The sequence below is a fragment of the Eumetopias jubatus genome, unplaced genomic scaffold (assembly GCF_037043125.1).
Source record: "Eumetopias jubatus isolate StellerSeaLion01/CBP00866 unplaced genomic scaffold, mEumJub1_p1.0 scaffold_4, whole genome shotgun sequence".
Taxonomy (NCBI): Eukaryota; Metazoa; Chordata; class Mammalia; order Carnivora; family Otariidae; genus Eumetopias; species Eumetopias jubatus.
Window position 1 is genome coordinate 15118698 of NW_028274810.1, and position 19926 is coordinate 15138623.

The following is a 19926-nucleotide window of genomic DNA, read 5'->3' on the forward strand; positions in this document are numbered from 1 at the left end:
TGCCTGTGCTCTATCAGTGGAACAACAAAGCCTGGATTGCAGCACATCTGTTTACAACATGGTTTACTGAATATTTTAAGCCCACTGTTGAGACCTGCTGCTCAGAAAAAAAAAAAAAAATTCCTTTCATAATATGACTGCTCACCGGCAATGCACCTGCTCACCCAGGAGCTCTGACGGAGATGTGCAATGAGATTCATGTGGTCTTCGTGCCTGTTGACACAGCATCTATTCGGCAGCCCGTGGACCAAGCAGTCATTTCCACATTGCCAAATCGTATTATTTAAGAATTGCATCTTGTAGGGCTGTAGCTGCTGTAGCTAGTAATTCCTCTGATGGACCTGAGCAAAGTACACAGAAAAGCTTCTGGAAAGGATTCACTCTTCTAGATGCCATTAAGACTATTTGTGATTCACGGGAAGAGGTCACAGTAGCAACATGAACAGGAGTTTGGAAGAAGTTGAATCCAGCCCTCACGGAGGACTCTGGGGGGTTCCAGACTTCAGTGGAGGAAGGAACTGCAGATACGGTGGAGACAGCAAGACAGATGGAATGAGAAGTGGAGCCTGAAGATGAGAATGGATTGCTGCAATCTCATGATCAAACAGGAATAGATGAGGAACTGCTTCTTATGAATGAGTAAAGAAAGTGGTTTCCTGAGATGGAATCTATGCCTGGTGAAGATTATGTGAAGATTGTTGAACTGACAACAAAGGATTTAGAATAGCACAAAAACTTAGTTGATAGAGCAGCAGCAGGGGAGGGGTGCCTGGGTGGCTCAGTTAGGCGACTTTTGATCTCGGCTCAGGTCATGATCTCAGGGTCGTGAGATCAAGCCCTGCATCGGGCATGGGACTCCACCATATGGGGTCTGCTTGAGATTCCCTCCCTGTCTGCCCCTCCCCCTGCTTGCACTCTCTCTCTCTCTCTCAATAAATAAATAAAATCTTTAGGAAAAAAAAAAGCAGGTTTTGAGAGGATTGACTCCCAATTTTGAAAGAAGTTCAACTGTGGGTAAAATGCTATCAAACAGCACTGCTTGCTACAGAAAAATGGGAGAAACTGTTTGTGAAAGGAAGAGTCAATTGATGTGGCAAACTTCACTGTTGTCTTAGTTGAAGAAGTTGCCACAGCCACCCGAGCCTTCAGCAGCTACCACCCTCATCAGTCAGCAGCCATCAATATCCAGGCAAGACCCTCCACCAGCAAAAAGATTACAACTTGCTGAGAAGTTCAGGTGATGGTAAGCATTTTTTAGCAATAGTTTTTTTTTTAATTAAGGTATGTGTTTATATATATATGCCGTTTTATTTTTTACATACTTTATACATATGCTAGATCTTAGAATGCTATTGCACACTTAATAGACGGTAGTAGAGTGTAATCATAAGTTTTCTACACACTGGGAAACCAAAAATTAATTCAACTCACTTTATTGTGATATTCGCTTCCTTGAGGTGGTCTGGAACCCAACCTGCAATCTCCCTGAGGTATGCCTGTATTTATAAAGGATATTTTAATGAAATGTGGAAGGACTTACGTTCAAGTATCTTAGGAACACAAAATGATACATATATGATCTCAACTCAAAAATGCCTTCTTAGAAAAGAGCTGAAAGGAATATATACGTATGTATTTAAGATCTATAAAGGGGTGCCTGGATGGCCCAGTTAGGCGTCTGGCTCTTGATTTCAGTTCAGGTCATGATCTTGGGGCCATGGGATCGAGCCCGTCAGGCTCCGCACCAGGTGTGGAGCCTGCTTAAGATTTTCTCCCTCTCCTTCTGCCCCTACCTACGGTCTTTCTCTAAAATATATATATATATAAATAAAAATAAAATAAAATACATAAACATATCTGACATGCAGATGATCAGCAAATACTTGTTGAAACTGGTGGACTGTGAGTGGGCTTTTTTCTTCTTCCCATTTTTCTAGTTTCCAAATTTCTCTAAATGAAAATTATTTTCTTTTCAGACAAGAAAAACTATTATGGCCTTACCATTGTCAAATTATTTGCTCTCAGTAAATGCTTAAAAGAGAAATTTCTGAGAAACTAAAAAACCAGAAGCAAGTTGTTTTTTTGAAAGAGGGAGAGGTTGCTAAGAAACTCTTTAAATTGGTCATCTCCTGAGGGCTAGGCCTCAGCACACACTGAGAACATTACAAAGGATGAGAACATGGAATGAATCCTGTTGTATGGAAAAGCCGAGTTCCTTGGGCAGACTAGGCTCGGGGTAGGGGTGGGGAGCCCTGCGTCGTGAGCCCCCGGCCTTCCAATCCCCACCTGCTCCTCCTGGGGCTGTTTCCCGAGCCAGAAACCGGCCAGCATGGTACAATCTCTTGCTCAGCATTCTGCTCTCACATGTGGTTTTAGCATCTGTAAATGGCTAGAATGTATTTGTGAGTGATGCCTTTTGGAGAAGGATGGAGCCCTGGTCTTGGCCAGGCACGAGCCTGGTGGCTAGCGGCCCTCAGGAGGGCTTCCGCCCAGGGGTGCCTGGTGAGGTGCCCATGTGCGGTCTGCCAGGGAGAGGCGGGGCTGGGGCAGAGCAGGCTGACAGGAGGGGAGGAAGCCAGCCTCCGGGTCCCTCACCAGGCCCTCAATTACTCACGCTCCTGCTGTCCCAGGGCTAATTGTTTCTGAAGCGCCAGCCCATCCATCGCCCTACTCAGCAGCTGCAGGCTTCTCTGTCACCAACCCAAGACCCTGCACAGCATAGGTCACATTCCACTTTTGTCCTTTACTCAGGCAGCACACTCCAGCAACCTCTTTGTCCAAGGAGGTGGTCCAGAGATTATGCATGAAACATGGACCAGAGCCAAGTCACTTAGGCGCCTGGGGGGCTCAGTCCTTAAGTGTCTGCCTTCAGCTCAGGTCATGACCCCAGGGTCCTGGGATCAAGCCCGACATCATCGGGCTCCCTGCTCAGCGGGAAGCCTGCTTCTCCCTCTCCCACTCCCCCCGCTTGTGCTCTCTTTCTCTCTCGCTCTCTCTCTCTCTCGCATGTGTGCGCAAAAATAAATAAAATCTCAAAACCCTGATGTCCCAAGTTTGAGAACCACTGGACTCAGGTCAGCTTGCTTGTAAGTGCGGATTCCCACATTTACCCAGCTGTCCCGAGAGGCTGGAAGTGAGGCAGTAGGAGACGCAAGGGATGCTAGTCCTCAAACTGGTATGACAGGAATGTGCCCCAGACCTGGGGCCAAGTGCCCACTTCAGCGGGGGCAGACTGGACAAGGGCCTGGGGCAGCAGATGCATCCCTGGTGGGCCTCTCCTCTCACCCAGCTTCCACAGTCCATTTCTGCATTCACAAACACCCATCAGCCAAGCCCAGTCACTCCCCTTAGGATCTGCTGCACCTCTAGCCACGGTGCTTCTGGATCCACCCTCCGCTACCACCCCCATGGCTCGCCCCCTCCGAACAGAGATCCCACCTGCCTCATTACTTAAATAATCTTTATTTCTCATGCACTAGGAAAGATGGGATTGTATGAAACACTGCATTTCACAGCAAAGGCCTCAGTCCAAAACACAACACAGGGGACCAGGTGGATTCAGGTCTGGCCAAAACTCTGGGGACCATCGTGGGGCTGCCACCCGCAGGGCTAGTGACAGATTCAGGACCCTCCAACTGTAGTGGCCCCAGACACAACACAGGGTAGCTACCCCCTCCCACAGAGGCCCAGGAAGCTGACACCAGAAGAGCATGTGGACCAGAGAAAGGACGGAGGAGGCTGCTAGGCAGTGACATGGTGGATGCAGTGGTCCAGCGCCGCCGAGGCCTGAGTCCAGGCCGCCAGGGCTCTGACTGAGCTCTCCGCCCAACTGTGCTCACTGGAACTGCTGGAGTGCCACAGACCCCCGGCAGATACACACGGGCCCCACCTGCCTGCTCCTCAGCCGCACACACAAGACGACATCTGCCCAGATGGGACCCCAAAGGCTAGAGGGGCCAGCCCCCTTCAACCATCCCTAGCCCCTGTGGACACTTAAGATGCCCACCGGACAGCCAGGCTTCAGAGGTCCCTGGGACAGGGCCGTGGGCAGGGCAGCCAGCAAACCTGGGCCACCAGGTACCATCCGAGCCAAGACAAGAGCAAAGCAGATTCTGGGCACCACTTTCCGGGAGGTGGCACCGGGACAGATACAGGTTGGAGACATGCAGGACAAAACAAAGAACGGACACATGCAGACGTGACAGGGCAGGAGGGGTCTGAGGATAAAACGTGGTCAAGGTGCTGAGCTGTGGGGGCAAGGTGGGCCGGGCTCACTGAGGCCCCGGGCTTGTCATGACCCCGCTCTCCTCAGGGATGGTCTCCAGCATCTCACTCTGGACAGCCTGTGTGATGAGAGCCAGCTCCTGGCACAGAGTCTCATAGCGGTAGCCCACACGGATGTCCGGCACGTTCGTACGGCGGATATCATTGCCCTCAGGGCCCTCCTTTGTATAGTTGGGTCCCAGCCAGTGGCTCTTCACCTACAGTGGGCAGGGGTATCAGACAGGGCCGCAGCTAGCTTTGAGGGGCCACTCCCCAGGCCTGAACCATCCCAGGGCCAGCACCCCTGGCACCTCCCCAAACGCAGAGGAGGAGAGGGTGGATACCAGGCTGCAGGCGGGTGGGGGTGGTACCTTGTGGGAGAAGCCGCTCATGAGCACGCTGTTGCGGGCCAGCTCACACATGTCGCAGGAGCTGAGCTTCCACACCTGCGTGGCGATGCTGTACTCCTCCATTAGTGGCTCCTGCACAGGCCAGGTGCCCTCAGACGGGAGCACGCGGGCCTGCCACCCAGTCCCCGTGCCCCTGTCCTTGCGCCACCCCCCCGCACCCCTCCCCCTTCTCGGCAGGATGGCAGGAATTGCCCCAGGATGTGCTGCACTCCACCAGCAGGGGGCAGCACCAGCGCCGAGCCCCAGGGTCCTGTCCCAGGACCACCTGCGGCCCGGTTCTGACCTTGGTGAAGTGGAACTGCAGGGGATCATCAGTGGACAGCGAGACCATGAGCCCACGGGACAGGTACTCGGGGAGCGGGTTCCGGTGGTAGCTGAGGAACAGGCTGTTGTTGCTGAGCGGAGACATGGCGATGCCAATCTGGGCCAGGTAATACAGGTACTGCAGGACTGGGGCCTGCGTGGGCAGCGGGGAGGGGCCTGTCAGGCGGCCTCAAGGCTGGGGAGGACACCTGGCTCTGGGGTTGCAGGCCACAGTGGAGGGGGCGGGAAGCCCAGCCTCGGCCTCACGTACATAGGGTCATTTACAGCCAAGATCCAAGCAAGGGCCGCAGTGTGGGGGCTGGGCCATGCAGGGGTCCAAACTGGGGGTTTGGTGAGGAGAGAGATCAGTTGCTGAAGAGGCTCGAAGGGTTGAAAGGGAGGTGAGCGATCGGGAGGGGAGGCTGGGGGTGCAGGCCCTGACCTTGCGCAGAAGCAGCCCGTGAGAAATGTTCTCGGCCAGCATGAAGGCCGACACCAGGTGGTGGATGGGCCCCGCTTCCCCACAGTGTGGCCTCAGCACAAACGTGTGGAAGCCCCTCTGCCTGGGGGCAGAAAGACAGTGTCAGCTCCCCAGCCCGGGCTCCCGAGCCCCCCACCCGGTGACCGCCTAGACCTGGGACAAAGTGCCAGGGGCAGATTCTTGGCTGTGAGGGCTGAGCCCAGAAAGAACTCCCTGGGTCCAGGAGTGGGAGCAAGGGGTGGGTCGGGGCTCCGGTGGCCCCAGGGCAGGGGGAGCAGAGACACCACACTGGAGGAACAGGCACCTGCGCAGGTGGTTCAGCATGGCCATGTTGGCAAAGGTGTAATACAGGTAGTAGGCATAGGGTGGGTTGTCCTCCTCCACCCAAGCCTTGGGGAGAGGGCTCTCCAGGTTGAAGACGTGGTTCTCGGGCTTAGACTCATCATCCACGCTGTCGAAGCCATCCACCTGGCCCAGAATCCTGGGGTCAGGCCTGGAGCTGCAGCGAACCCTGAGGCAGGCCACCCTCCCCCTCCCCTGCCCCATGCAGCCCCTCACGTGCTCCAAGAAGAGGTGCAGCTCCGGGTGGCTGGCAGGGTGCACAGTGGCTTCAAACAGTGGCAGGAAGATGTTCTCCAGCATCTCCTGGAAGTTGGCTAGCTGGCCCTTTGTACGGTACACGTCGCTGCAGGCAAGACACGCACACACACAGGACGTGCGGTCACCAAGCATCAGAGCCCGGCCCGCACGCACCAGAGCACTTCTGCACGACCCTGGATGGGCCAGGCTGGGCAGACCACAAGCGGAACCAGGGGGTAGCCCTCCCACTCAGAGGGCTCAGCTGGGGCGGGGGAGGACCCGCCACCCCGGGCAGGCAGGAGGCAAGTGCTGTCCCCTTGAACCCTGCCACCCACGTTCCCTCCCGCTCTGAGGGACACTCACAAGAGGCGGGGCACTTGCACGAGCCAGCGCACATTGGGAGAGTGTACTCGGTGCTTCACGGCCCAGAACGCCAGCTTGTCCCACTCATCCCTCGAGCGCCCATAGATGGAGAGCCGCAGCTCTGCGTTCTGGTATTTGCTCTCCTCCAGGTCAGACATCACTTCCTGAAAGACACGCAGGGGTGGGGGCGGAGGGGGGCAACCGTCACACCCACCTACCCATGACACCCGGCTCCCATGCGGTCGGGGGTAGGGCTGCTCAAGGCTCTTGCTACCCCTGCCCATGGGCCTGGGCAGTCCCTTCTCCTCACCTTGATAATGTGGGCAAAGTACTTTCCAGAAACCCTATTGTCGGTCTTGATGAAGATCTCTCGGAGGACAGACTCCCCAATGGGGTTGTACTTGGCATTGAACTTGTCAAAGCGATGGAAGGTGTTCCTGTCCTGGGGAAGATGGGCAGGCCCAGGTCACCCCTGTCTCTGGGCCACACACTGACCCAGCCCCTCAGCCAGTGGGACAGACCGCGTGCATGTCCAGCGTGTCCACACTCAGGTCGTAAGCAGTGAGATTCATGCTCTCAAAGACCTCCCGCAGCGTCTGCTCGCGGCCCTGCTCCACGTGCACGATCTCCTCCAGATGTCGCTTCATCGCGCGTTTGATGAAGCGCAGCAGATGCTTCTGGTTCATGCAGGACGAGGCATGGATGTGTGTGTCCACCTGGGGTGCAATGGGGGGCCGCTGGGTTCCCTGGAGGCCAGTCCACAAGGGAGGCCAGGCAGGGGCGCAGGGCCGGACATGTGGGGAGGGCCCACCTTCCGGATGTTGTAGAAATCTCGGTGTGGCACCTTCTTCTGGGCGGCCAGCTCCTTCATCTCGTTGAGCAGCACGTGCATCTGGAACTTGGAGCTCAGGTACTGTAGGCGGCGGTAGCAGAAAGACTTTCTGGACAGGGAGAGAACAAGGCAGGGGCACTGAGCCACAAGCAGAGAGGGGAGGGGACAGGACTGAGGCTGCGGGGGGGGGGAGGGGAGACAGATGGAGGGAAAGGCTAGGTCTCGGTGACTGTGAAGGGGTGAGAGGTGGTGGCAGGTGTTTGCGGCAGGGCTGCAGCTGGGCAGTCTGGGCTGGAAGGAAGCCAAGTGTCTGGGCCAGGCAGGGACTCACATGGGGCCGTTGATTATCAGGGCCATCAGCACATTGACATCCGCCACAAATTCCTGCAGGTCAGGGTAAGGCAGCTCCACTTCTGGACAACTGGCAGATAAGGGGAGCTCAGGTGAGGGAAGCAAATCATGCCCCGTGGGCCCTCCCAAGCTGGGGCAGCCCCCACACAGCTCTCCCCCCAGCACTGCCCACACCCGCTTACTGCTCATCGGGTTCCCTGCGGGTGTAGACATGCACCACGCCCTGCACCATGCGCAGACCCAAGCCCAGGTCCCCAGGCATGGTGCTTGGCTCACAGTACTCATAGGGGTGCTGCTCCAGCGCAGGGGGGTGCACCGGGGCATCTGCAGGGTGGGGAGGGTGGAGTCAGGGCTAGGGCTCTTCCAGGCCACCTGCTGCCCAGCCCAGAGGCCCCACAGAGAGGGAGAGCTCCTGCCCCTACCTCCACCCACCATGGGCCAAGGGGCTGGCATGAGCCTGGGTGGGGGAAAGCAGGCAGGGTGGAGGTTCCCGGGCACCAAAGCTCAGGGAGTCGGGGACACCAGGGCTCTTGGAGCAGGGCAGGGATGGGGAGTCCCACCAGCGGACACGGGGGTGTCGGGGCCCTGCTCGTAGGTCCGTGTCTCCAGAGGCTTCTCAGCCAGCTGCTGCAGGTACCGGCGGGTGGTGGGGCAGAAACTCTGCAGCGACAGGGCCATGTACTTTTCCCGGATGAAGAGTGCCCGCACCACGCTCTTGGCTGCATCCAGCAGGTCTGTAAATGGCACCTGGAGCCAAGACATGGGGTCACTCTCCTTGCTCTCAGACCCAGACCAGGCTCACCCGCATCCCTTCCCCGAAGCCTTGACCCCGGAAACAGCGCATCAACTAGCTCCCAGCCACAGACCCTTTGCCCGCCCCTCCCCCCCACAGGTTTTGGAAAGAGAAATGCCCTCTCTAGGCCGCACCCAGCTCCCAAGCAGGGGGAGCCCACGGGGACTCCTGGAGTCAAGAGGGGTAGAGACCCAAGGCCCTGCCCACACTGACCCCACACTTCTCCTCGCCGGTGATGGTGACCCGCTGAAATTCCCGCTCTAGCACCACGTCTCGCTCCCGCAGGCCCCGGTCACCTTGCCCCTCGCCCTGCTCTTTGTAGAGCCTACGAGTGGAGAGCACAAGGGAGGGGGCTAGAGCCAGCAGCAGGACAGGCCCCACAGCCCCACAGCCCTCCGCGCCCCTCTGCCCTCCTCACTGGAGGTCCGAGGCACTGTCTGTCTTCAGGAAATCTTGCTTGGCCCGAAGCAGGATGTCCGGCTCCAGCCTAGAAGGGAGAGGGGCAAGAGGTCAGGCCGATGACAAGGGATGGCCCTGGTGGTCAGGTCCCTGCCCCGTGCCGGCTGCTGTGCCCCTGTTGTTCCTCATGGCCCCGTGGGGCCGTGGAACCCTGCACTGTGGCTGCTGTCTGGCCCCCACGTTACAGATGAGAAAGCCCACCCAGAAGCTGAGCGACACATTCTAGGCCACACGGGTGGGTGCAAGACAGAGCCAGAACCCAAGAGCCTGCCTCCAAAGCCTGCACTTCATATCACTGGTCTACGCTCCCTCCCCAGCCGGTCCAAGGGAGCACAGGATGGGAGAGGGACAGGGACAGGACTCTGAGAGTGTCCCAGTAGAGAGAGAGGGACACTGGGCAGACCACCCCCGTGTCCCCTTGCCCCGACCCCACAGCAGCCTGGCCGTGCCCCCTCCACCCATGGCTGCCTGCTGGACTCTGGGCCTGGGGCCTTACTTGACATCCTGGCTGATCTGCCTCTCCAGGCGCTGCCTCCGCTCCTCCAGCTGCTCGATGGGGCTCTCCTCAGGGAACTCGTATGGAGCGCTGCGGAGCTCGCTCTCAGCCAGGGAGCGGCTGAACAGCTCCTGGTGGGAGGGAAGGCAGTGTCAGTGCGCCAGGCCCTCCCTTGCAGAGTCTCAGGATGGGGAGCTGCAGGTACCTGGGAGAGGCTAGGGATTGGGGCACAGCCAAGCGTGGAGTAAGGGGACGGCTGAGATGGAGGGGTGTGGGGAGCAGAGACAGGGCACGGGGACAGCAGTGGAGGGACACAGGGTGCGGTGCCAGGCGATACCTCGGCGATCTCCTTGCATTTGCCATCCATGGACGTGCGTAGGTCGAGTGGGAAGTGCTTGAGGCAGGGGGCAGGGCCTGGCAGGGATCGGGCAGACTGCAGCGGAGGGGCCCCCAGCCCACCCCGAGCCTCTGTGGAGACAGCGATGCCAGGGTCAAAGGGTGGAGGGCAGGGCCTGTGTGCACTAGAAGCCCTGGGCCCCTGCACACCCCAGGCCTGTCCCAAAGAGAGGCCAGGGTCCTGGAAAGTGGGCAGTCTCTCCTCAGAGGCTGAGGATCAGGCCTGCATGTGGCTCCCAAAGGACCTCACCCTCACAGTCTAGCACGGTGCCCCTCAGCCATTCCAGGCTCAGGAGTGGGGGGCTCCCGAGGCTGCCTCTAGAGTGACCCGCTGCCTCAGGGAGCAGGAGACCTCCTACAGGCAGGCACACATGTACACACACATGTACACACACACGTACACACACACACACACACCTCCCGGGTGCTCATTAAGGACCTGGTGGCCAGGCCCACATCTTCCAGGGCACACATGTACACACACATGTACACACACACACACACCTCCCGGGTGCTCATTAAGGACCTGGTGGCCAGGCCCACATCTTCCAGGGCAGGCAGGCCAGCCCGGATCAGACCTGCTTCTGGACCCAGCAAGCCTCCTCTCGGAACCCCAGGGCCTGCACCCGACATCCCAGACCTACACAGCACGAGCGAGTCGCATCTGCCACTCAGCTCTGACCTGGGGACCAGACCCCAAGGGAAGAGGAGGAGGGGAAGTGGAGGGCCTAGTTGGCAGCAGGAACCCTACCTCCTCCCCAGTGGCGTGCCCTCTCCCCCGGACCCCAGGGCGGCCAAAATGTGGCCCGGCCCCCGGCTGCCCCTCCCACTGCTGGCTGCCCCTCCAAAGGGGACTGCCACAAACAGTCTGCGCCACTCAGAGGCCCCAGGATCTGTGCCGGAGGCCCCAGGGAGGGCCTGGGGAAGGGATTAGCAGAAGCCAGGGCCTCTCCACATGGAGGGCAGAACTCCTCAGCCGCACCACCAGGAGGCTGGCACTAAAGGCCTCGAAGCTGCTAGTCTAGAGGGGCTGCCTGAGCTCCCAGCCAAGTGAGACCCTCCCTGGGCTACCAGCCCCACCCTCCCCACCAGGAAGCTCTCCACACCAAACTGGGCTCTCCCAGCCTGCTCTGAATGGTGCTCCCTTCCAGCACGCTCCTTTCCCCTCAGCGCCGGGTCTTAGGGATGGATTGGAGGCTCTGCCCAGGTAGCGTGCCTTAAAGTCTGTGGGCTCACTTCACGATCCCCCAGAGTTGGGTCCCAAGGCTGGACAAAGGGAAGAGGAGGTGCCTGCCCTAGATCCAGGACCCAGCCCCCGCTCTCCCTGGTGCCGGCCTGGATCCTACCTAGAGTTCAGGCAGCTCCAGCCAGCAGCCCTGTGCCCCTCGCCCGCCGGTTTGCTGAGTGGGGCTGTAGCCAGTCCCCCAGGACAGCTCAGGGGCCGGCACGGGCTGTACCAAGTGCAGCTGCATGCAGGGGAGACCCTAGGATGACAGCAAGCAGGGGGCTAGGGAGGCCCAGGGGAACCAGAAATCAAGGGAAGGAGCATCAGAGTTGGGAGATCAGAGAAACCTCAGAAGGGAACAGTTTTAACCTCTACAGTACCAGCGCCCAACCTAAAGTGGAGCCCCCAAGGGGGTGGAGCAGGGTAGGCTGACCCGGGCAGGGCAGTCTGGCTGGGAGGGGCCGGGCCTCCTTAAAACGCACTACTCTGGGGAATAGTGAGTGGGTAGGGCCAGGGTGGCCAAAGGGGTGGGGGGAGAAGAGGGGACAAGCAGCCTGAGCAGCCCTCCCTTCCGTACACAACAGCCCCAGGCCAGCTTCCCCTGCCCTGTGGCCTTGTTTTGCTCACCACTGTCCCCTGGGTCCCTGGGGACAGACAAAGCCTCTTCCAGGGACAGAAGTTGGCTGGCAGTGAGGGAAGTGACTCAGTCCCGGTAGGGACCAGGTACTGAGCTTCTCTGCTGCCCATGGGGCCTGATTCATGGCTCCCCAGACCTCCAGCCTCCTCTTGAAGCCTATCGTCGGGAACAAACCGTCCAGGAGAAGTGTGGGAGATAAGGGACTAGAATTTGGAGGACTTGAGTCTGACTCTATTCCCACTTACTAGCATGTCTCTGCCTCCCACAGGCTTCAAGTCCTGTCTATAATGGGGTGATAAGCGGGTCCTGCCCTGTCTACCCACCCACTGCCGTACGGCTCATAGAGACAGAGCTCTGCAACTGTTGTGTTAAACACCATTCTCTACGATTATGAACTCCCGGGACGCTCCAAGCACTTACCACGCACAGTCCAACCTTCTAGAGAGGGTGGGAGGTTCTCGGGCCCAGGGCAGGCCGGCACAACCAAGTAGTGAAGGGTAGCAAAGAGACCGGAATTTGACAGGGGTAGAGATGGGGGTTGACACTATCTCATACTCGCAAGAGGGCAGAGCAGGAAGAGAAAAGAAAGATGGGCACCTGCTCCACACCCAGGGTGTAAGATGGAGCCCGCTGTCCTTTCCTGCCCAAGAGCCCCGGTCTTACACAACTCCTGCCTTCCAGACCCCGGCAGGGGAGGCCGCCCACAGACCTCCAGGGCTGGTCTCTATCAGGTCAGCAGGAGCTGAACTGAAGGTCCTAATCTCAACCTCCCGCCTTAGCAGGGTGGCCCAGGACCTCCACAGAAGCACTGTGGTGACCAGGACAGGCTCCAGCAGCCAGAGCCATTCCTCCAGGCCTGCAGGCCCCTGCCCGGGGTTCCAGGGCTTCATTAGAGGTGACAGGCAGTAGCCTCCACACTCCCTGAGGCCAGGCCTAGAAGACCCAAGCTTCCTGCCTGCTGGTCCCTTCCCCAGAGTCTGTGCACTGCACCACACACACGAGTAGTCCACCAAAAGCCAGAGGGGCCTGCTCCCACCAACAAACCTCATCTACCCTCTGACCAGGCGCCCCCTCACTCACTGCCAGGACTGCCTCAGTCGAGAGGCAGAGACGTGCCCAAGACTTCGACCCCTAAGTCTCAGATGTTCCCACCGAGTGACCACCCAAAGATGTACAGATCTAGCCCCAGGGGACACACTCTCTGGAGGGCCCAGACCTGAGCACAGAAAACACAGACCCTCAGGCCAGCACTGACCTCTGGGCAGTATTTTCAATGGCATAAGAAAATACTGGAGATGGAATGGTCAGGCTACAGGTACAGATAGCTGCTGAGGGAAGGGGGAGAAGACACTGGCTTGACCCGGTCACCAAAATAGGGGGCGGGGGTCCTTCCTTAGCCACAAGGCCTGGGGCAGCAGACAGCAGGTAGATATCCCTCAGCAAGCAGACTCAGGCAGCCTAGCCCTCAGGAACACAGCCACACCATGCTGCCTGCTCCAAATGGTGCAGAGATGCCTACCAGAGTGGGAGGCAAACCAAAGGGTGCAGGCGCACACAAGTAGGCAGCAGCCCCAGCCCGAGCCCCAAAAACAGGCCTGGCCCAAGGACACCCCACACTTCCAAGGAAGCCCACAAGAAAAACCAGGAATGGACAAACAGCAAATGATGGCCACCGTTGAGCCCCCAGCCCCTGGGATGCCTGGTGGCAACGAGTGTGCCCTAACGTCAGACCCCACCCCGCCCCCCAGGAAAGGGATTCGAGATCTGGGGTCCTAGAAATAAGAACTAAGCACAGGAGGACGCCTGAGCCTGCCCGGTAAAGACACAGCCACCAGCAAGTGTGGCCAGCCCACAAACCAGCCAGTCCCACACATCTCCCTCTCCATTCACACACACGCTCCGCATGCACACAGTCTTAGCACATCCGCACGCTGACACGTGTGCAAACACACCTCTTGCTGCACCCACACCTGCTCCCACTCCTCGTCACAGAGGGCAGCACCCCCAACACAGAACCTGTCACCTTCCACCCCACCTCCCAAGCCAGCTGTCCCTGGGACCGAGGACAAGGAGGGGCATCACCCCAGAGGAGGTGCAGTGGCCTGGGCCAGCGGTGGTGGGGCAGAGCCAGCGCCTGAGGCCAGGAAGCACACACTCACCTGGTACTGCAGAGGAGGCCTGCAAGCTGACCCGCTTCTTAAAGGGATATTTGGCCTTGGGGTTGCTGGGGCCAGATGGGTTGGATGCCATGGCTCGAGCGGCGGAGATGGCGGGGGGAGTCTGAGCCGCACCAGCTGGGCCTCGCTCTGCCACATCCAACCCCTTCCTCCGCCCCGCCCCCAGCGGGAGTGACTGATGCAGGAAGCAGAAGCCCCGCAGGCGGAAGAGGCCCTGGCCACGATTTCTGATGTTGTCTAGGCAACCTCGGGCAGGGGGGCCTCCATCCCCGCCTCTTATTCCCTCCCTTCCCTCTTCAGACCCTGGAGTGACGCGACTGCTGCTAGCTGGGACTAGGGGGCGGGGGGCGGGGGTGGGGGGTGGAGGGGGAGGTGAGCAGACAAGATGGGGAAGGGCCAGCTCCCAGCACTCCACTGACCCCTTCAGGAGCCCTTGCCCCTTGCCAAGGCTCTGGGGCACAGGAGTCAAAGTCCGGGCTAGCTGGTCCAGCCAGCATGGGGGAAAAAATAATAATAAACAGGAATCCAGCGCGAGGTCCCCCAAGCTCAGAACACATTGTCTCAGAGCAGGCGTACTGCGTGAAAACCCAGACCCTATGGGGCACAGTCCCCTTTTCTCTTCTCTGTCAGGCTCCCAGCCCCAGGCGTAGTCCAGCTCTGTGAGGATGGGGGTAGAACTGAGAATCCCGGCCCAGTAGGGAGGAGCCTGTCTTGGGAAAATTCCACTGGCCGGCAGAAGCTACCTTCTGGGAAGGCAGGAGGCAGGGGCTTCTCTGGGGGGCTAGGAAAGAGCCCCCAGCAACTTCTGACTTTTCTGTCTTTTCGCACTCAGGCTCTGCTCTCCCAGGCCCGCCCCAGGAGGAGACGGCCAACTTCCCTAGGTCTGCAGGCTGTGCTGAGACCCCCACCCTTTTGTCACCCTGCCCATGCACTTCTCTGTCCCAGAGACCCCACCCCCCACCCCCAACAGGCGCGCACATACACTCACCTGAGGCCATGCTGCCCGAGCCCGCAGGGGTATCAGGGAGGCTGCCCGCCAGGGTCTGCCCAGCCAGGAAGCGGGGGTGGCAAAGGAGGGGAGGAGGGCCGGGACCCCGACCCTGGCCCAGTCGCTCCGAGGACCCCTGCCCTGGCACTGCGATGGAAGAAGTAAGGCAGTCTTTCAAAATTGCCCGGAGGCGGGAGGTGGACCCCGGCAGACCTCGGCTGCTGCACTGGCCTCGAAGACCCCGAGTCCCGACCCCCAGCTCTCTGCCCAAGAGGCGAGCAGGCCACGTGCTTCCCAGAGAGCAGGACCCGGAACTCGTCTGATCTTCTCTCCACACTCTCTGGGTGTTCGGGATCGGACTACCGTAGCCGGACTGTGGGGCAGTCACGCAACAGGTGCGACCCCATCAAAGCCTCGCCAGCTCCACCGAGCTTCTCGGCCGCCCAAGGCCCCGCCAGATCCGAGGCCCCGCCCCCGCCGGGCAGGCCCCGCCCCCGCCGTGTTCCGCTTCCCCGCGCCACGTGGGCAGCCGCCACTCCGCAGTTGGCCGGCCGGGTCTTGGGCAAGTTCTGTGCGTCAGCTTCCTCATCCATGAAATGGGTGGTGTAATCGCACTCAAGAGAGTTACTGTGAGCATTAAATCTTAAGCACTTTTTCACGGTGCTGGCACTAAGTCCGTGGCCAATAAAAGATAACTAGTAGTGTCTCAAGATTAATTCACTTTTATAAGTCCTACCTCGGCATTCTCACTCTGGGTCGTCCGTTTTCTTCTGGCAGGCGTAGATAAACAGGGTGTGCCCTGCAATTCTGGCTCCCCTTCCCGCATTTACTTCTATATTTATTGGTTAAAAGCTTAGGCCCTATAGCCAGAATGCGTGGGTTCAATTCCATACTCCTCCATCTACTTAGTGATTGACGTTGTTGGGAAAGTTACTGGACTCAGTGCTCTATTTCGTTAAGAGACCCTGCTTTGTGTGGTGGTTAAGATAATTGAGTTAATATAAGTCAAGTGTAGACTAATGTAAAACACTGCCTGGCATGTAGTTACTACTCAGTGTCTGTCTTATCCTTCCTATGTCCTTGGCCTTGGTTCCCTGTTGACAACCTCACACGGTAATGATTCTCCTCACAGCCTATAAGGAGTGGAGTTGGGCTCTTTGGGGGGACAGCAGACACCCCACCCAACCGGCACCCCCACTGCCAAGTGACAGAATCCTACCTAAAGGGAACTTGGGAGGTGGGGTGCCTAAGAACTGAACATACATAAGTGTATTAGCAGCAAATAATCTTTTTCCTATTTCTCCACCTTGTGGGGCCCTTTGTGCCCTACACCCAGTTGTACTAATGCTGTTTGTCCAGCTCCTCCTAGTTCTCACCACCCCCACAGCCAGATTCCTTCCCAAACCCTGCCTCCCCCACCTCTCCCCAAGCTGGATTCTGGACCCTGAACCCTATTATCCCTGTGTATCTGGTGTCACCTCTATCGATCTCTTCCTGCTGCTCCTCACCGTGGGCAAACTCAAAAAAACATGGCCTCCATTGACATGGTAAAACAAGGGAAATGCCATGTTTACCCACCAAATTAGCCAAGATTAAGGGAAAAAAAATCCTAGTGCAGGCAAGGGGGTAATGAGATGGGACACACACATATACTACTGGTGGACACCAACAGCGACATAATCTGTCTGAAGGCCATTTGGTAATACATAAAGTGTCTTTAAAAAGTTATTACTTGACCCTGTAATTCCGCTTTCAGGAAATTGTTCTGCTGGAAAGAGCTTCCAGAAAAATATGCACGAATTTGTTCACCACTGCAATGTTTATCACATAGAAAGGCTGAAACATTAAGGTCCAACAATAGGGGGATGTTTAAATTTTGTCAGATGCATGCAATGAAATACAACCATTAAAAATTGTTCTTGGAGAACTTCTTAATGAGGTGGAAATGTTTACAGTGTAAAGTCTGGTTTAAAAAAAAATGAATGTAAAATCTACATACAGTATGGCCCTAAATATTTGACATATATACATAGAAAACAAACACACCAAAAAGTTTACAAATGGTTATCCGTGGGCAGAAGAATTGGAAATTATATTTCCTTCTTTATACTCATCTGCATTTAAAAAATTGTCTACAATGCATAGCCATTACTTTTATAATCAAGGGAATAGAAAACAACAAATCTGTAATAGCCTCCACACCCCACCCCCAACAGACTCTCCTGGGTCTTAACCCCAGACTAAATTGCTCTTGGGATCTTTAGGAATTTTGAAGCCGTTGGGCTCTCAACGAGTAACAAAATAAATCTTGAAATTAAAAATCAACCAGCAGGTAACCATGTAGAATGTCATCTAAATTCTGACAAAATGCAAATTTTGACAGAGTTTTAAGGGGTGGTATCTTGCATTGGGCTAGGTCTCATTAGGACTTCCCCCTTGATTCAGACCTACCTACCTATTACCTACCTAATCAGCCCATAGGTGGCAATCCCTGCCCTCCACCTTACCCAGGCAAACCAGTTCACTAGTCCCTTCATGCTCCTCCCTAGTCCCATCAGCAACACACCCTTCACCTGGTAACCCTCCCCTATTTCCAGACCATTTGGTACGCCATCCCTGCTAGGAAGTGCGTACTGATTGCAGCTAAGCATAGATCTCCCCACCTACACAACACCAGCAAAAATCTCAGCGGGGTTCACTGTCTACATAGAATAGAGTTTGGGAAATGAAGGAGTGAGTCATCCCCCTTGGCCTCCAGCTTCTTAATGTTGTCTTTGAGCCTCTGGGATCTTCCCTAACTCTAAACACAGCTTCCTCCCCTCCTACCCTATTCACCAGATGGCTCCTTAAATGGCCCTCCCTGAACCCTAGGCCCCCACTCAAGTGTGCTCCTTAATTCTCTGAAGAACGCTTCTCTTAGCCTCTGGCCCGTAGCCCACTGTGAGGTCAGCCTCCCCCCGAGATCAGACCACTCTCTGCCGACACTGGACTTGGGAGGGAACGCCTGCAGCTTCACACAGATCCTTGGCCAGAACAGTTTCCCAAAGCATCACCTATGCTTAGATCCTTCTCGAACCAAGCTGCTCACAGCTCTTGTTTCTCAGCTTGTCCAGCCAGCCCTGTCACCCCTGACCCCACTGCCCCAACACTGTTTACAGCACCATGCAGCTGTACCCAGCTGTACTTAGGTCTTCAAATGGTTTTAGCCACGCCCTGCCCTGTCACTCAAGGCCCTCGCTGGCTAGCCCCAATGCCCCCACTTTGCTGTCCTCAACTGGCTGGAAATATCCCATTTCCCAGTCTTCCCTGAGCAGTTTGCACCTCAGGCCTCCACACCTTCTCTCATGCTTTCCTCTCCCCAAAAGACTTACTCCCCTTTCTATTGTTGTTCTGCTTCTCTGATCAAAGTCTGTTCATTTAGTCGCTCCCTCCTTTCTTCTACAGAATTTTTCAGTTAAATATGCTTAGAATTGTTTTTCCTACCAGGGGTGGAGGTTAGGTTTTAAACAGCCCTGAATTCTCCAGCAGTGTTCCTTTAATTAAACTATTTCTCTGTGAATTTACCCCTCCTCTTCCTTTGGACTGGAAGGTCCTGAAGGCAATTCCTCATTATGTGCCCCCAACTCCAGCCGGGACAAGGCTTTACCCACAGTCCCCGCCACTGAGGGTAAGACAGATCTTGAGATCTCCCCTTAGCTCAGGAAACAGGACCAAACTTGTTGGGAAAGGGTGAGTCTTTTTTCACTCAAAATGATTTGGTTATCAGGCTGTGAACTAGGACTCCTGAGCTCTGCTGATTCTGATACTAGTTTATTAAGGTAAGGATCATCTTTCTGTGCTTCTAAATGGGAATTGCACCTACGTGCTTTACCTGCTCCACCAGGACACTGAATTCAAACGTGGTAATAAAGTAGAACAGCCACAGGAAAGGCACAGGAGCTGACGACGGGAGGCAGAAGGTCATTGGCGCCAGAATGGGTCAGCATAATTAGAGGCCAGGCGAGGGTCAGGAGCTTCCTTACTCAGCTTAGTAGTGGGAATGGGAACCCAGCAAACTAGGAAACAAGTAGAAGCAGCACAGAAGTTTGCAGAGGTGGTAGCTGAAAAAGGAACGCTCGAACATTTTCCCCGTGCGTGAAACAAGTTCGTGGTTCCTTTCACAATACAAGCGCTACTGTTAGCAAGCTCATGCATTTGCCTTTTTTGTCCAAGTTTTCTTTCACTGGCTGCTTATGTGGGGGTAGTAGAAAGATCCCCTGATTTATGTTTATTAAGCTTACATGACCTTAAACAAGTTACTTAACCCTCAAGCCTCAGTTATCTGGTCTATAAACTGGGGACAGAACACTTACCTTGAAGTTAGTGTGAGAATGAATTGATAGGAGCCCCATAACTTGTCTAGCACAGTTCCTGGTAGTCCCCTGCTCTGAACAGAGAAGGTTTCGGTACAGCTCTGGCCTGGGTGTAGGTTACCAATATTGTGAGTAGGCTAGGGCAGCGCTAGGGAGGTATAATTACTGAAACTTTATAGCCAAGATTCCAAGACAGTCACAATTTCAAAGACACTCTCCTGTTCTCTTAAGTCAAGAAGCATTTGCCAAGTTTTGACTGGGAAAACATGATCACTATGGAAGGCACCTTGGCGGCTACCTATTTCTCCATCAGCCCTGAGAGTCTGGGCTCCAGGCCCAAAGCTTCTCAGCCAGACACTCAAATATGCAGCTGAAAGGCGGAAGGAGGAAGATGCTCAGCAGTGGCTCAGGGCACCTAGTAGGTAGGAGACCCAGGTGCTACCTCCCACCTTCTCCGGCCCAGTGGACTGCAGCACATTTCCACACTACAAGGAAAGAGCATGTTAAACCCTTCGAACTCAAGTTAAATCCTCAGGTCCTTGGCTGCACATTAGAATCACCTGGGGAAATTTGGAAATCTTCATGCTTGGACTGTATTCCAGACCAATTAGATCAGGTATTTTCAAACTTGCCACAGGATGATAATCACCTATATTAGCTTAAAATAGTTTCTCAGGTTCTGGAATTAGCACCATTACCGGAACGTAATGATTCTAAAACACACCCCTTTAAAAACATAGAGGATATAAAAAAACAAAACAAAAAACATACAGGATATGTTAACATCTTTGAAATCTGAGTGATCTTCCAATCGGTGGTAT

The 19926-nt window shown here is 56.1% G+C and overlaps 1 protein-coding gene across 5 annotated transcripts; it reads right to left on the reverse strand.

Moving 5' to 3' along the window:
• Positions 1-3443: 3443 nt before the first annotated feature.
• AMPD2 (adenosine monophosphate deaminase 2) lies at positions 3444-14838 on the reverse strand. 5 transcript variants are annotated; one of them, XM_028101988.2, is made up of 18 exons: positions 14754-14838; positions 9668-9798; positions 9331-9461; positions 8794-8862; positions 8589-8700; positions 8143-8329; positions 7765-7906; positions 7563-7652; positions 7211-7340; positions 6921-7115; positions 6710-6841; positions 6400-6563; positions 6016-6142; positions 5762-5925; positions 5419-5539; positions 4957-5130; positions 4635-4745; positions 3444-4481 (listed from the first exon to the last, which is right to left on the reverse strand). In XM_028101988.2, the coding sequence occupies exons 1-18, from the start codon at positions 14761-14763 to the stop codon at positions 4272-4274; spliced, it is 2400 nt and encodes a 799-aa protein (XP_027957789.1). In that variant the 5' UTR covers positions 14764-14838; the 3' UTR covers positions 3444-4271. The 5 variants fall into 5 exon arrangements, with proteins under 5 accessions (XP_027957789.1, XP_027957790.1, XP_087878462.1 ...); XM_028101989.2 differs by lacking the exon at positions 14754-14838 and adding an exon at positions 13748-14026; XM_088022336.1 differs by lacking the exon at positions 14754-14838 and adding an exon at positions 11080-12528 and having other exon boundaries at positions 9668-9806.
• Between the last annotated feature and the right edge of the window lie 5088 nt (positions 14839-19926).

Bases quoted from the DNA above. Each gene is read 5' to 3' on its own strand.
- AMPD2 (XM_088022336.1), bottom strand. From the start codon at position 11,198: ATGCAGCTGCACTTGGTACAGCCCGTGCCGGCCCCTGAGCTGTCCTGG. The intron at 7,116-7,210 runs GTGGGCCCTCCC...ATTGCACCCCAG, and splicing joins ATTTCTACAACATCCGGAAG to GTGGACACACACATCCATGC. The intron at 5,131-5,418 runs GTCAGGGCCTGC...CTGCCCACGCAG, and splicing joins ACGGGCTGCTTCTGCGCAAG to GCCCCAGTCCTGCAGTACCT.